The sequence below is a fragment of the Mustela lutreola genome, chromosome 8, assembly GCF_030435805.1.
Source record: "Mustela lutreola isolate mMusLut2 chromosome 8, mMusLut2.pri, whole genome shotgun sequence".
Lineage (NCBI taxonomy): Eukaryota > Metazoa > Chordata > Mammalia > Carnivora > Mustelidae > Mustela > Mustela lutreola.
In genome coordinates, this window is record NC_081297.1 from 103,277,434 (window position 1) to 103,294,472 (window position 17,039).

Here is a 17,039-nt window from a genome sequence, read left to right on the forward strand (position 1 = left end):
ATCACAAGTAGGCAGAGAGGAAAGCAGAGGGCGGGGGAAGCAGGCTCCCTGCTGAGCAGAGAGACGGATGCAGGACTCGATTCCAGGACCCTGAGCTCATACCTGAGCTGAAGGCAGAGGCTTAACCCACTGAGCCACCCAGGTGCCCCAGATGTCCACTATCTTTGCTACTATTCCATAAAAGAATGGTTATAAGACAAGAAAAGTAGATATAAGAAAGGAGGAGACAAATTGATGATTTTTCAGGTGATATTACTGTTTTCATAAAAAATTCAAGAGCATCTACTGAGAAACTAACAGTATTTATAAAACAGAATACAGCAGTTTTCTTTCCTTTTTTTTTTTTTAAAGAATTTATTTATTTGACAGACAGAGATAACAAGCAGGCAGAGAGGCAGGCAGAGAGGCAGACAGAAGCAGGTTCCCCACCGAGCAGAGAGCCTGACGTGGGGGTCTATCCCAGGACCCCGAGACCATGACCTGAGCCAAAGGCAGAGGCTCAACCCACTGAGCCACCCAGGCGCCCCCAGAATACAGCAGTTTTAATGGCTATCAGATCAAAACACAAAAATCAATCATCACTGTCCTAAAGAGAAAATGATAAAACATTATTAAAGGATGTAAATGGAGACCTGAAAAAAAGTGTCATGTTCTTTAGGACAATGAAGAATCCAGACTGAAAAGACATCAAACTAATCTATTGATCCAAAGCACTTTGAATCAAAATTCCAATAGGATTCTTTTTTATGATTTAGACTAATTCTAAAAGTGACATCCAAGAACAGCCAAAACAATACTGAAAAAGATAATACAGCTTTTCTTGTTAGATTTCAAAACTCAGCATAAGGCTTACTACCCTATGGCACAGTAATTTCTTTTATATGTATGCATATACATACATATACAGAACTTCCTGTTTGCAGATTCATAAATTTATAGTCAGTGTTATAAAAACATGGACTCAATAGGTGTACACCAAGTTGATAGTTACAGCTGCCTCACAGAAGAATGGGAATGGGATCAAGAATAAAAATTGGTGAATTTCAACTTTTTTTAATATTCCATTTTTAAAAAATATTCCATTTTTTAATACATCTGAAGCAGGAATGACAAATGTGAATTCTAGGCAGTGGTTACATTAGATATTAATTGTTCTGTGGATGTTTCTGCATATTTTAACCTGACAAGTTCAAACAAACAAAAAAGTCAATTACTTCCCAAAATAAAAACAAAAATCTCACCATTTGGTGGGATTTTGCTTTTTAAATGACACTATTCATCTCCAGATATTTGAAAAGATAATCAGAATTTGAACTACTTCCGTACTTTTAGACAGCCAAGTAAATATTCTTAAGCTTTCAGCGTTCTAAACATTCTGCACACCATTTCTGAGGTAAATCTTGTTTATTTTTCCTCATTCTTTAAGGATTAATCAGTTGTCATTAATAAATGCCAGTATGAAGTGGTCTGGGACCAGGACAAAAGTCTATCATGAATGTGCTTGCAAAGTTTAGGTTCCAAAGAATATTAAGATGCTCAAAGTGTCTCCATCTCTTGGAACAAAGGAGGGTATCAAGAGCAATGCTACTAAAAATTAAGTGCATGTCTGCTCCTAGAAAAGCCTGGAGTAAGTATAAGGGCAGAATGACATAGGATAATAGTGGAATGCAGGGACAAAGCAGCAGCTGGTCTGTATTTTTTTTTTTTTTAATTTATTTATTTGAAAGAGAGAAAAAAAAGTGAGTTGGTGGGGAGAGGGAGAGGGAGAAGGATAAAATCTCAAGCAGACTCCCCCAAGAGTGTGGAGCCCAACTCAGGGCTCCCTCCCCTGACCCAAGTTCATGACCCAAGCCCAAACCAACCAAGAGTAAGTTGCTCAACCTACTGAGCCACCCAGGCGCCCTTGCATTTTTTTTTTTTTTTTTCTTAATGGTAAAGTCACAAACAACAGGAACAGATTTTCAAGTGAGAAGATTCAGTGTGATTTCCCATTCCTCATTTCTTTGACTCCTGCAGTATTTGATATCATTACTTGACTTACCATTTTGGGACACCATTTCTGTGACACCATTATATGGTCTGTGTTTCTGGTCATTCCCCTCGTTCCTTTCTGTTTCTACCCCTGCTGCCTTATCCCAGTCTAATGTTTTCTTTGAAGAACTTACCATTTCTTACATGTTGAGCCAGTCGTCCTCTCAAAAGCTCCATCTGTAGCCCGGACTTCAGTTCCACATTTTCTACCACTGAACTCTTTGTTCTGTGGTGCATCATTCAAACCCCAACAATCAGCCAACTTTTCACTTCCTCCAGACTTTTTGTCAGTGGTATCCTCATTCACTTTGGGTGGAAATTCAGTCAGTTGGGTAAGTTCTGTGACAGCTGGGGTATGACTATCTTGTTTACTACCTGTGGCCTTGGGTAGTGCTTGTTACACATGGTAAGTTTTTAATACCAGTTCCTTGAAAGATAGAATCCTTGCCCCATCCACCTCTCTCCCCAACACAAGTCCTATCACTTCTTCCCTCATTTCTGTTCTTCTCTTGTATTTTCTCCATCTCTTGAGATTTTATCTTGTGTCAAGCACAGTTTCACAACTAGAAACCTCACTGTATTTGATACGATAAAGATGAGATTTTTTAAAATTTTAAAGCCAAACCAAATCCCTGAAGATAATAATGTTAACAATGAAATCAGCTGAGTAACCAGTATGTTTAAGAGAGATTCCTTTCTGTATGCTAGGGAGTGGGAGAAGGGAAAGTTAAAAAAAAAAAAAGTCCCTATAAAAAAGGAAGTAATTGCTTGCTGTCAAAGAACCTTGTTTTCTTTCTGTTGTTGTTTGTTTTTACACAATGACTTTTTACAATGTTTTTGGGTTGAGCCATCTGATTCTTACATCCTTATTCATTTTTTAAATTGCCACGCCTATGTGCCAAAAGGGCAAGGCGAGTCTTTCAGTAGATCCCCTGATATATAAATATATATTCTCAATGAGAACGAATGTTATCTAAACAAACCCAAAGATTCTAAAAGTATAAAATATAAAGTAACCGCTGTTCTTTGTCTCCCCCTGCTCCCCCCGTCACCGGAGCCACAAGTCTTCCGTTTCTCCAACTAGAACACTGGTATGCATCGCGTTACAAGTCTATATTGTAGTAGTTTTAATCATACTTTTTAAAAAGAAGTCTTGAAATAACTCATTTGTGTACAACTCCAGTAGCTGGCGGTGTGGGCTTAATATATCGCACAGCGGTTCATTTTGGTTTCGTTTCTGCTCGCGGCACTTAAATACTCCTGGTGCCTGCCGTTTCCACCACGGCCGGGAGTTGTAAACACATGACAGACAGAAATAGCACAACGGCTGAAGTCCCTAGGGTCGCGCGCCAAACGAGGCGCGGCGGGCTGGGCCGGGCCGAACCCCACCCCAGCGGCTCCAGCGGCCGACGCCCGGCAGTAGCGCGGCGGCCCCGTCGCCCCTCCCACCCTGAAGCGGAGCGCGCGCGCGCTCCCGGGCCGCCCCTTGGCGGAGGCGGCCGGCCCAGCCCCCTCCCCTAATTGGCTAACGCGGTGGTGGCTGGGCGCGCGCGTAAACGCCCGGATGAGCCGCGGCTTCCGGCGCGCTCCCTTCGGGCAGTAGGGGGCGCGCATCGGGCGTACCTCGGCTGGCTCGGCTACTTGTGGGGCCTCTGTGGCCCTGTGTGGCTGGAAGGAAAATGGAGCAAGAGCCGCAGCCTCGGAGGTAGCCCTGACTCCCCTGACTGAGGTCCTGCCGCTTTCGCCGCCAGGGGCCTCCTTCTCTGGACCTGGTGCGAGGGAGCGCCCCGGGGGCCTGGGCCCCGCGAGTGAAATGGTCGCTGAGGCCCAGAGCGTCGGGCTTCTGCGCGCCCAGTGAAGGGAACTTGGGAGTCTCGAGGGTCTCCGCCACCCCCCTACTCCAGGCGCGGACAACGCCGCTTGGTGAAGAGCAGGTACCGGCCGGGAAGCGCGTGAGCAGTTCTGGGTCTGTTTTGTGACTTGGGTCTCCCTGCGCGCAGTCGTTTGCAGCCTCTATCCCGCTCGCTGCCTTTGTGCGTTTGGTGGTGGTGGTGGGGGGAGGCGCGGGGCACGTGGGTTTGGGGAGGTTTTTGTTGGTAGGACGCGAGGTTGTCGCCGCCGGGGAGGAGGGCGGGGTTTCGGGCCCCCGAGTCGGGCGGGCGGGTGGTCGGGGTAAAGGTCACGTGGGCGGGGGGGGGGGCTGCGCCGGGGTCTGCCGGCTCCCGGCTCCCGGCCGGGATATTGACAGGTGCCTGCTCGGTAGCCTGCGTGAACCGGGCGCCGTGTCTGGGCGAGTTTGGGCCGGTTCTGTGGGCACGTTGACTCAGCGTTTCCCTTTGGGCTGGTCAAGTTCGGACACGTTCCTAAGACGCAGTCAGAGGAGCTAAGCCCTGACTTGTCTCCAGCTGGGGCTATTTAAACCAGGCTTTCCCCCAGCTGTGTTCGCCGGCGATTGCAGATAGGTACCCGGGGTCAGCGACGTAGAGCACTTAGTCTACCCTGATCCAGGTAAGGACCCGCTTGCGACTACTGGCTTTGGTTTTCCTAAGTGCAGTACTTAAGGGCATTATTTATATCCTTTCTGTAGGACTCTGGTTTTTTTCCACAGACGTTTCATTATTTCAAGTTTTTATCTTGTGTTCTTTTTCCCACTTATAGGCAAATGTGCAATACCAACATGTCTGTGTCTACTGATGGTGCTGTAAGCACCTCACAGATTCCAGCTTCGGAACAAGAGACCCTGGTTGGTATCTTTGTCTCAAGTGTAACTTTTAAGATTATTTTATGAGGTGATCTACTAAATTCCATAGACCCCATTTACAGTATTGTCCTCTAAGGGAAAGTGTGTACACAGCTTAAATTCTGCCGTTGATGCCGGGGACAAATGTAAAAGCTGACCGTAGGACTCGGTATTTATTTTCTTCGTCCTTTATCACCCTGGATTTAGAATTGAGTTCCATTCAGCATGGATGCTGAAGTTATGTTTGTTACTGACTGATTTTTTTTTTTTCTATTTTGACTTGTCAGCATTTAACTTATTAGATGTCTAAAAGTCATAAAAGCAATTCATGCTTGTAAAGATTTTAGGCATTACAGAAATGTAAAAAGTGAAAGCTTTTGAAAATTCTAGTCTTTTTTTTTAAACCACGTCTTCTTTCAGATTTTTCCTGTGTCTCTATATAAGGGCAAATTTTAATCTGTTATTGTCCTGTTTTGTTAAGACAGGTGTGGTGCATATTCCATCCATGTCAATGAATTTATAGAATTCTGTTTAATGGCTCCCTAGTGTTCCAAAGCATTAGTGTACCTTTCTAAAAATTTATGCCTCTGCTATAGGTTTTTTCAGATAGGTTTTTTAAATATTGCCTTTAGTTTTTGAGTATTACAAATAGTCCTGCTTTGTATGTGTATCCTGTGTTACGTGACTCCTGTAAGATTTTGTATACAGAAGTAAACTTCTGGGTCCTAAACTGTGCATATATTTGATTGCTATTCATGACTTGCTAACAAAAGATTGTGAAAGTTTACACCACTACCAACACTGAATATTATCAGTTTTTTAATATTGTCAATTTTTATTATTATTTTGCTGTTTTTGTGGTAAAAGATTCTATATCATTGTTTATATTTGTATTTCCCTGATCTCTCTTGAGATTGGGCATATTGTCATTTGTTAAATCATTTATTTCTTCTGGGATTTGCTTGGTCTTGTCCGTCCACTTTTCCTTTAGGTTTATTGTGTTTTTCTTAATTTCTAGTAGCTCTGTGTGTTTCAAATATTTGTAACTTTATTTTTTAAAGAAATTAATATTCAGACTTCTTTTATATTATTTTATTTTTAAAGATTTTATTTATTTTTTTGAGAGAGAGAATTGAGAGAGAGAGAGCACGAGAGGGGGGAGGGTCAGAGGGAGATGATTCCCCCGGTACTCGATCCTGGGACTCCAGGATCATGACCTGAGCTGAAGGCATTCTCTTAACCAACTGAGCCACCCAGGCACCCAAATATATGTAACTTTTATCATTTAAAAAGGTTGCATTTAATTTTGTTGTGTTTTTCCTATTGAGAATGTTTTTATGAAGTCAAATTTATTGACTTGTTGGTTTTTGCGTTTCATATCAAGCTTTGGAAGACGTCTCCCATCCCAGGATTATACAGCTATAGTCCTGTATTTTCTGGTAGTATTTTTGATTTTCACATCTAGATCTTCATTTGGAATATATCTTTTTGTTGTTAAATGTAAGATTAAGAATGGTATTTTCTTTTATGGTTTTCTTATTGCATGTCTTTTAGGTCTTAATAAAGTGATGGCTTTCTATTGCAGATTTTTACTTTGAGTTGTTCTGTGAAGTTTGAACTTAATATAACATACATAAAATTTTAAGAGGGGGAAAAAAAGTAATTTTTTATCTCTCAAGAGAGAGTTCATTCTTTAAGTAGCCTGAAAGTAAAGTGTATGTGTAAGGATACCCACAAAAAGGTGTGATCAGAACACAGTTTGTAGTTAATGATTGAATACTGCACTTACTGTGTATTTTAAGATTTGTGGTTATTATTATTATTTTTAAAGATTTTATTTGTTTGAGAGAGAGAGAAAGTGAGTGTGAGCAGGAGAAGGGTGCTGAGGGAGAGGGAGAAGCAGTCTTCACCCTGAGCAGGGAGCTGGATTGGGGCTCTCAGGACCCCGGGATTATGACCTGAGCTGAAGGCAGATGACTGAGCCACCCAGGTGCCCAGTTTTTTGGTTATTAAATAATATAGTCTGTTGATTAGTTGGAAATAGGCAATTTTCTTAAATCTGCTTTTGAGAGTTAGATTCCAAACTGAGATACTGTTAGATTTTAAAGTTAGGCAAAGGACTGGAGTATCTTGAAGAGAGGTACAAAGGCACCAGTCTGTGTGGTGGTGGCAAGCTATAAAGACACTTGAGCTTTAGGGGCGCCTGGGTGGCTCAGTGGGTTAAGCCGCTGCCTTCGGCTCAGGTCATGATCTCAGGGTCCTGGGATCGAGTCCCGCATCAGGCTCTCTGCTCAGCAGGGAGCCTGCTTCCCTCTCTCTCTCTGCCTACCTCTCCGTCTACTTGTGATTTCTCTCTGTCAAATAAATAAATAAAAATCTTAAAAAACACCTGAGCTTTAAAGATTTTGATGCAGCAACGGGGAGAAAGAATATCTTATATTCCCGCCTGCTTGACAGTTATTTCTCAATACCACTTGCAAAACCTCTAGATCAGGGTCAGACACACTATAGCCTGTGGGCCATATTTGGCTTTCCACCTATTTTTGTAAATACAGTTTTATTGAAATGTAGTCATGGCCTTTGGTTTACATATCTGTACTTTTGAGTTAGACCATCTGGGAGGAAAAGCTTAAAACTTACTATTTTGCTCTTTATAGAAAAAAATTGGCCCTTGATCTAGTTGGTAGGTTCCTTGAATACAACTCCTGTTGTATTTATCCTCCCCGCCCCCCCCCATGATACCTAGCACTGTCTGGTGCATGGTAAAAGTTCAATAAGTGTTTGTCAGTAGGTCTTTGAAAAGTAGACCCACTAAGAGGCAGCATGATGTGGTAGGAAGAAAATGCTGATTTGTAGTTGAGGGTTGTGAGTTGCAGCCTCAGATCTGCTCTTAATTATCCTTGTTAGTTATTTAAATCCTCCAGCTTTCAGGAGCCTGATGTGTGGAAAGAAAAGATTGGGAAACAGATTTACCCTGAAGACTTACCCTTTTCTCTTGGATTTTGCAGTTTAGTTCATGGTAATCTCATTGGAGAATTCCATTTATAGTTAAGTTTGTAAGGTATTAAGCAGATAATAGAAATGGCTGGAGGAAAGAGAATTAATTTTCACTGCCTTGGCATGGATATTATGTTTGATTGCAACTAATGATACTTGAGGATTCTGTGATTATTTGCATAGTAATGAAATCTCAGCATTTTTTTCCAAATTGCCTTGACAGTCTATGATACTCAGTTTCTATAGACTGTTACATTTAGTGAAAACATTATGACTTAGATTTTGAGTTCTAACCTTGTGAGATGTTAAATATAACTCCTACCTTTACTGAAAATCTTCATGGAAATGCTTGCTGTGGGGCTTACAGTTGTGGAATAATTTTGGAAGTATAATAGCAGCTTTTTGTTCTTTGTAGGTTAGACCAAAGCCTTTGCTTTTGAAGTTGTTAAAGTCTGTTGGTGCACAAAAAGACACTTATACTATGAAAGAGGTAAGCTAAATTAAGAGTTAACAAGATAACTAATATCTTGCTAATAACATGTAGTCATGGGGAGAAATTGGCTATATTGAGGGATTTTTTAGTAAGCAGTAATACGAAGTATTGTCATTTGGACTATAATTTAAAGCTGAAATTCTAATTATACTTGAATATCATTTCTCACTAGGAACTGTGAGACAGAGGGAGGCTCTGTAGGGGTTCTTAGCATTTTTGTGCTATGGACACACTTGGCAGACTGGTAGTCTACTCAGAATCCTGTTTCTAAATGCATGAACCAAAATGTATAGGATTACAAAGGAAACAAATTATGTAAAAGAGTTATCAAAATAGTAGACAATTTTGTGATATATGTGCTCTTTTGAGTGTATTTTTTTAATTAACACATTAAATAAAAAGATTTAGCAGCAGATGTAATAAATGTAATTTCAAAGTAGTGAGGAGTATAGTTAGTATTTTCAGATGTTTACAGTAAGCATAGTATGATGTGAAAGCACTTGTGATTTGTATTGGTGACAGAAATCACAGGTATTATTAATACTTTGTGGTTTGTTGCCTATATTCATAATAGGAAAAGCTAAATTTCAGTTAAAAGTTAGTGAAAATATCGATAGAAAATTTTTTTCCATCCAAATTAATGGACCCCTTGAATTCTATCCAAGGACTTCTTGGGCATCCATGGATCCCAGGTTAAGAACTTCTGCACTAGAGATACATGAGTACAGTATACTGATCTTTCTGGGATAGAGGTGAGCTGATTCATGAACATATGTTCTATTTAATGGATACATTTCAATGTAATGTTCTCTAGCTTTAAATTTGTGCACAGAAGCATGATTTTCAGTGAGAGATTGGGCCATCTTAGGCAAAATTTCATTGTGAATGAAATGTGCCTTTCCCCCCATCTCTCCCACTTAGTTTATGGGGCCCAGATTGCTTAAAACACTGAAGTAACTTACCTACATCAGGATAGTGGGTCAGGAAGAGACTCTGCACCATTTTCCTTTTCAGCCACACTTTTTGTGAAATTCCTTTAGGGATGTTTGGTAGGTGTGTAGGTTCTCTTCTTCCTTTCCACTTACCAACTTATCTTCAATCCATAGTCACCAGGGAATATTCCTTTAAGTTTGAGGCCTGCTTAACCAGTTAAATCTACAGATGGTAGGGGAGCTTGCAGGGAAGTGTCGAGATATTTTCAAGGTTAAGGATGCATTTAGGGCTGATGACTTGGGTTTGACCTCATTATCATCATGTGATTAATTGGTTAAGGAAACAACAGGCATGCGTATAATAGTAGAAAGGAGGAGAAAATTGATTGGGCCATTATAAAGGTGTAGAATGCTTATGCAAAACCATCTAATAGTAATATATACATATTTATATATGTTGCAGGATCTTTGTTCTGGGGCAAATGGAAGAGTGATGACAGCTAGTATGGGATAGTAGAAAAAAAACTGGACTAGTAGTCAGGAGACTGGGTCCCATTTCCTTATCTCTAATACAGTGAAAACAATTCTATGAAATATCAGAAGAATGAAACAGTACTTGTAGAAGTACGTCTAAACTGTAAAAAGAAAAATTCGTGCATATTTAGGTGGTTAATAGGTTTGTATGTGGATGTCTTAAGATGTATCACTTCTTTGTCTTAGTGGAGCATACAGAGTTTAACTGGATACGCATGATTCAGGGTTGCTATTTTGATTATTATTCCTAGATTATATTGACATCTTCAAGAGTTTATTTTATTCACAGAATTCTTCCAAACTGTTGTGTAGATATAATTGGTCACTTTCCTGTGGTTCTCATCCGCGATGACCTCAGAGGCTGTTGAGATGTATGGTGTTTGGGACTGTTTACTATTTGCTAAATGACTCTAGGTCACTGCTTTGTTTTAGTTGATGTTTTGATTTTGCAGCTTTTTATTGCTCTCACTGGTTTTGCATTTTGCTGCCTTTTCCCTTCTTCCTAGTATGTATTACCTAGGTATCTGGGCAGAGTTAAAGTCTATCATACACACTTGATTTAAGTGAGTTGGAGAAAGAGTGTCTACTCCCATCAGATTAAAAGGAGAAGATTTAAGAGCTTTTTTAAGAGACAAGAATGGTTGTTATTTCAGACATTTATGGGTCTGGTTGCAGGTTGTTTAACCATTTTTAGATAAATGAGATACTGAATGTATTTGAAACTAACATTTAATTTTCTTTAATGCTCAGAAATCCTATTTCTATTTCAGGTTATATTTTATCTTGGCCAGTATATTATGACTAAACGATTATATGATGAGAAGCAACAGCATATTGTGTATTGTTCCAATGATCTTCTAGGGGATTTGTTTGGAGTGCCAAGCTTCTCTGTGAAAGAGCACAGGTAAATTCTTCAGCTTAGTGTATTGTAAAAAGCCAACTGGGCAAACATTTCAGTTTACCTCTATCTTCACTGCCTTTTGTCAGAGAAAAATTGTTGCTGTTTATATTATATAAAAGGTGCTAAAATTTAATTTAGTAATATAGCATATTGCTTTAGAATCTCAGTTGTGGAATCTTATAAACCCAGGTTTGAGACCTAGCTCTCATTTACTAGCTGTGTCTAGGTAAACTGATAACTCTCTCAAGCCTCAGTTTACCCTATTTGTAGACATAATACAAATACCTCATGTCGAGGTTATAGAGAGACAATGTGTGTGTTTGACACATAGGAATCATTTAAATATTAGTCTCAGGGACATCTAGGTGACTCAGTTAAGTGTTTCACTTTGGCTCAGATCATGATCTCAGGGTCCTGGGATTGAGCCCTTAGTCAGGCTCCCTGATTAGCAGGGAGCATGCTTCTTACTCTCCCTCTCCCCTGGCTCGTGCATGCTCTCTCTCATATAAATAAATAAATAAAAGCTTCTTTTTTTTTTTTTAAGGTTTTATATATTCACTTGACAGACAGAGATCACAAGTAGGCAGAGAGGCAGGCAGAGAGAAGAGGAAGCAGGCTTCCCGCTGAGCAGAGAGCCCGATGGAGGGCTTGATCCCTGACAGAGGCTTAACCCACTGAGCCACCCAGGCACTCCATAAATAAATAAAATCTTAAAAAAAAAAAATTGGGACGCCTGGGTGGCTCATGGTTGGTTAAGCATCTGCCTTTGGCTCAGGTCTTGATCCCAGGGTCCTGGGATTGGTCCCGCATCAGGCTTCTCGCTCTTGGGGGAGCCTGGTTCTCCCTCTGCCTGCTGCTACCCACCCCCCACCCAGCTTGTGTGCACGTGCGCACTCTCTGACAAGTAAATAAATAAAATCTTTAAAAATGTTAGTCACAGTTACTGTGTGTTAAAGAATATTATTATTGCACTTACTGTCAAAAGACAGTCTTTAGATTACACTGTGGTAAAGGCTTAAGTTTGAGCCTTACTCTAGAGATTTTGTCATATAGCATTATAGCACTTAATCAGCTGAATTTAACCCAGATAACATTTCTAGAATTACTTTACTGGGAAATGAAGACTTTTTGCAGTCTTTCTTGCCTTACATTTGGAATTCCTTTTCCCATTTGGTTTAGTACGGTCTGTGTGGAGCCTTAGCATGCATGTATACCTTAATAAATGGGATGAATACTTTTCACCTGAAACAATTTTATTCCTTTTTTCCCATTTCTAGAACAGTGGTTCATAGTAGCTTTTCAGTCTGTATTTATTAAAAGATGAATCTATTAAAAGATGAATCTTTTAATAGATTTTAAGATCAGGAAAGAAAATCCATTAGGTGATTGGTCCATGGTTAATAGAAGTCAAAATCAAGTTCCCCTATAGTGGGTTTTGTGTGACACACTGCCTTTTTAGGCAGTCTGCTTCTAAGCTTTAAGCACAGGGCTAAAAACTTTCTGTTTGAAAATACATGTTTCAACCTGCTTTCTGCATTCACACCCATTCCCTTGGGTCTTTTGGTAAAGTCCAAATAAGGCACATTTCAGGAAATGGAGATACTAAGTCTTTTCAGCTGGAGAGACCTTCGCGATTAGTAAGAGTAACTGTATATAATCATTGTGCAGCTAATTATCATGATTGCTTTTTAGGACCTAGAAGCTTGCCAGTGATATAGTTTGTATACAGTGATTTAAAATTTAGTTTGTGTAGAGTATAGTTCATACTAATATGTATTTAAAAGTCTGGTCAAGTCCAGTTTAGTACATTTTTATTTTAAAGTACATATTTTTTCTTTTCCTCCCTACAAGGAAAATATATACAATGATCTACAGAAACTTGGTAGTAGTCAATCAGCATGGTAAGTTAATTTTGAATACCATAAAAGTATTTTGAACACATTCTGTGTATGTGGAGTCATTTAACAGGAAGAAATGAACTACATGAACTAAAACAACGTAATACTAAGGTTCTAATGCATATTTGAGATATGTAAAGTTAAATACCTTATTCCATCAATTTAAGCCTTGGGATATCAGTATTAGAATTTGTTTTGAAAGATCATTTCTGTTTGTTTTTTTTGGCGGTGGGGGGAGGTTTCACAAACATTTATTAAACACTTTATTTTTAAATTATATTTTTATTTTAATTTCAGTGTAGTTAATATACTGTGTTATATTAGTTTCACCTTTGCAATGCAGTGATTCAGCAATTCCGTATACATTAGCAGTTGCTTATCGTGACAAGTGCTCTCCTCAATCCCCATCACCTGTTTAACCCATTCCCCTACACACCTACCGTCTGGTAACCATCATTTGTTCTCTATGGTTATGAATCTGGTTTTTGGTTTGTCTCTTTTTTCTTGGTTTTGTTTCTTAAATTTCATATATGAGTGAAATCGTGATATTTGTCTTTCTCTGACTGATTTCACTTAACGTTATTTTCTCTAGGTCCATCCATAATGTTGCAAATGGCAGGCTTGCTTTCTTTCTTTTCTTTTTAATGGCTGAATACTATTCTATTGTGTATATATATACCACATCTTTATCCATTTATTTATTGATGGACAGTTACGCTGCTTTCATAATTTGGCTATTGTAAATGATGTTGCATATATCTTTTCAAATTGGTGTTTTTGTATTCTTTGGGTAAATACTCAGTAGTGGAATTACCAGATCAGTGATGATTCTGTTTTTAATTTCTGAGAAACCTCCGTACTGTTTTTCATAGTGATTGCACCAGTTTGCATTCTCTCCAACAGTGCATGAGGGTTCCTTTTTCACCAACATTTGTTGTTTCTGAAAGGTAGATAATTTCAAGGCCATGCTTACTCAACATATGATCAAACCTTGAAACATGTTTTGAAAGGCTTGGGAAGTAATACAGATACCTAAGTAGGACAGTTTGAATGGATGAGCCCTTTTTTGTTTGTTTTTTATAATAGACAAAACTTTTATCAATTTATTCAGGTAAGTGGCATTTAAGTTCCTTACCGTAGACTTGCAGTTCTTAACTGGTTATTTTTGGGTTACATACTCCTTGGATACTCTGATGAAAGCATTGGGTTCTTATTTCAGAGGATAAACATATACAGTGATATGCTGATAAATGTTTAGCAACCCACTTTTCAGGGGGAAAAGCCTTGATTTTTGGTGTTTGCTGAGTTCCATGGTGTAAGTAACTCCCACCTTGGCCATTTTCAGGCTACATATATGGAGTTGGTAAGAAAGATACACAGTTTGCTTTGAGTAGCAGTAGGAGCTGGCTCCCAACACGCCATAGACCTTTTAAAGCCCAGTTTTGAATTACAATTAAAAACTGTTCTCAGGGGCGCCTGGGTGGCTCAGTGGGTTAAGCCGCTGCCTTTGGCTCAGGTCATGATCTCAGGGTCCTGGGATCGAGTCCTGGATCGGGCTCTCTGCTCAGCAGGGAGCCTGCTTCCTCCTCCTCTCTCTCTGCCTGCCTCTCTGCCTGCTTGTGATCTCTCTCTGTCAAATAAATAAATAAAATCTTTAAAAAAAAAAAAAAAACTGTTCTCAGAAGCTTGTTTACTTCCTGCAGTGAACTGGCCACTGTTTTGTCCTTCTACTAGTCTGTATTGAGACTTTATTGTTAAGTTGTTTTACTATACTTGTTTGTATTTCTTTTTTTGTATCCTAATCAGGTTTGTATTATGCATCAACACTACAGTATTTTATTAATAGGATGTTTAATAAATGTGTTGAGTTGAATCCTCTTCCATAGTTAGGACTTAAGACCCAGAAAAGGGCATCACTGTCTTATCTTAGAGTAAAAGTGACTGTTAGACGGGTGATATGTTTTAATGTTTTACAAAGCTCTTTATGAAATCAAATGAAGGCAAATAAGACAAACAACTATATTATTATAGTAGTATTTTCAGTTTTCTTAAATATTATTCCTGATGTGATCATTCATTCATGTAAAGAAACCTTGTTAGATTACTAGGAAAATTATATTAGTGAGATGGTAACCTGTAGATTACTTAGGTTATTTCCATTCTGGGTTTGTTTCAGGTTTTAGTTAGTAGAATTAACTTTAGAACTCCTGTAACTGTTCTCAACCTGTCACACCTAGTACTTCCTTTTTATTATATCTGAATTGTAACAGGTCTTCTATTAAAACAAAATATAACCTGTCTATATGTACAACTTAAAATCAGTATAATACATAACCCATAATATAAAGAAACTATTATGATAATGTGAATAATTCCAAAATACTGATGCATGGGCCTGACATACCTTTTAAAATGAAAATGCTTCCAAGGGAATAACAAAGAGTATTTAATTATGACCTTTGGCAACTGCATATTTCCTATCTGAAATTTTGTCTTGGGAGCTCTAGGTCTGTACATCCATCTATGAATTAAACCCATCTACCTGAATGAGTTTCATCCACTTAATTCATTATCTTTCCTTCTTAATCTGTTTACCTTCTGAAGTTTCTCTCTTGGTGAATGGTACCACCCATTTATCCATCCAGGGCAGAATCTTGGGAGTCCTTGACACCTTTCTCCCTTGCCTTTTTTTTTTTTTTTTAAAGATTTTATTTATTTTATTTGACAGAGAGAGAGATCACAAGTAGGCAGAGAGGCAGGCAGAGACAGAGGGGGAAGCAGGCTCCCTGCTGAGCAGAGGGCCCCATGCGGGGCTCGATCCCAGGACACTGAGATCATGACCTGAGCCGAAGGCAGTGGCTTAACCCACTGAGCCACCCAGGTGCCCCTCCCTTGCCTTTTATATCAGACACCAGGCCTTGCTGGTTTTTACCTTTTTAACTTCTCTGGAATTGATTTTTTTTCCATGCCTTAGTTTAGGCTTTAATATTTTGACATTTGTATTATTGCTGTAACTGTTTAGTACTGGCTTCCCTGCCTCTGCTCTCTTTTTCTTCTATTTTGCCAAAGTAATTTGTTGCTCCTCTGCTTAAAATGACAAGTTAGGGGTTCCTTATTGTTCCCTGGATAAAAAATTTGCTGTGAGCTACCAAATTGGTTCTATCTATTGGATTAAACCTTTTTAATGGTGAGTGGCTGCAGCAGTGCCACAGGGCAGCTTCTGAAGTGTTGCTGGGAGGAATGCGATGATGCAGGCTTGAGGGCAAAGGTGCAGCTTTGTTGCCTTCCTTGTGCAGTTTCACAAGACACACAGGGTCCTTTGTCATCCTGCTTGTATACCAGGAATGATTGACTCCCTGTAATTCCCCACAACAAAGCATTGGTAATTCATTTCTGGGTGCTTTTTTCATAGGGTGTTCCTTCCTCAGTCTGGAATAGCCTTTTTTTAGTCCTGTTGCTTTAAATTCTACTACGTGAAACTATTTCTGATTCTTTTTTCCTCAGACCCGGCCCTGTCCCTACCAAATAATCATTGCTCTGTGCTCTTCACTGATTTACCTTATAATACTTCTTTTATCCTGTTTATTATACTTTTGTTACTCTTAATGAAAACTACTCTGTATTAAAATTGAATTATCTTAGGGCACCTGGGTGGCTCAGTGGGATAAAGCCTCTGCCCTCAGCTCGGGTCATGGTCCTGGGGTCCTGGAATGGAGCCCGGCGTCGGGCCCTCTGCTCAGCGGGGAGCCTGCTTCCCTTCCTTCCTCTCTGTCTGTCTCTCTGTCTACTTGTGATCTCTGTCAAATAGATGAATAAGGTCTTTAAAAAATTAAAATAAAATTGAATTATCTTATGTACATCTCCAGTATCTAGCATGGGTTTGGCTCCTGGGAGATACACATTTACTGTTTGTTGAAAGGTTAAATTGTGTAAGGAGTTTGTCTTGGATTGACAGACTAGTTTTTTTTTCCTATTTTGTGATTCTCTGTTGTTATGTTGTTTATCCCCCCCCATCAGAATCATCAGATTCAGGCACATCTGTGAGTGAAAATAGGTGTCACCTTGAAGGTGGGAGTGATCAAAAGGTAATCTTTGAAATGAACACATTCTTGTTTTATGTTTCTTGAAAGTTAGGTTATTTTTAATTATTTTTAGCTTCCTGGTGTTAAAAGTTCGTTTTTGTTTGTTTTTCCCCCTCTTGGATGCTTAGGACCCTGTGCAAGAGTTGCAGGAAGAGAAACCTTCATCTTCAGATTTGGTTTCTAGACCATCTACCTCATCTAGAAGGAGAACAATTAGTGAGACAGGTATATATGATTATTTAACACTTTAAAACAGCTTTTTACTCTTTATTCTCTAATAAAATTAATGCATTTAGACTTAATGAAATTGTGCTTTTTCTTTTTTTTTCTTTAGGTGAATTTCTGAGTTTCATTCTTTTTTTTTTTAAGATTTTATTTATTTATTTGACAGAGATCACAAGGAGGCAGAGAGGCAGGCAGAGAGAGAGAGA

General features: G+C 39.2%; 1 protein-coding gene across 3 annotated transcripts in view; it reads left to right on the forward strand.

Moving 5' to 3' along the window:
- The first annotated feature begins 3,631 nt into the window (after positions 1 to 3,631).
- Positions 3,632 to 17,039, forward strand: part of MDM2 (MDM2 proto-oncogene) — a 28,991-nt gene continuing 15,583 nt past the window's right edge. The window contains exons 1-7 of one of the 3 annotated variants that reach the window (XM_059186278.1): positions 3,632 to 3,965; positions 4,690 to 4,774; positions 8,184 to 8,258; positions 10,498 to 10,631; positions 12,480 to 12,529; positions 16,544 to 16,611; positions 16,737 to 16,833. In XM_059186278.1, coding sequence (XP_059042261.1) covers positions 4,694 to 4,774; positions 8,184 to 8,258; positions 10,498 to 10,631; positions 12,480 to 12,529; positions 16,544 to 16,611; positions 16,737 to 16,833 — 505 coding nt within the window. In that variant the 5' untranslated portion in view covers positions 3,632 to 3,965; positions 4,690 to 4,693. Of the gene's footprint in view, positions 3,966 to 4,290; positions 4,540 to 4,689; positions 4,775 to 8,183; positions 8,259 to 8,926; positions 9,014 to 10,497; positions 10,632 to 12,479; positions 12,530 to 16,543; positions 16,612 to 16,736; positions 16,834 to 17,039 lie in introns of those variants that run through there. The other 2 variants (XM_059186279.1, XM_059186280.1) reach the window with 2 other exon arrangements.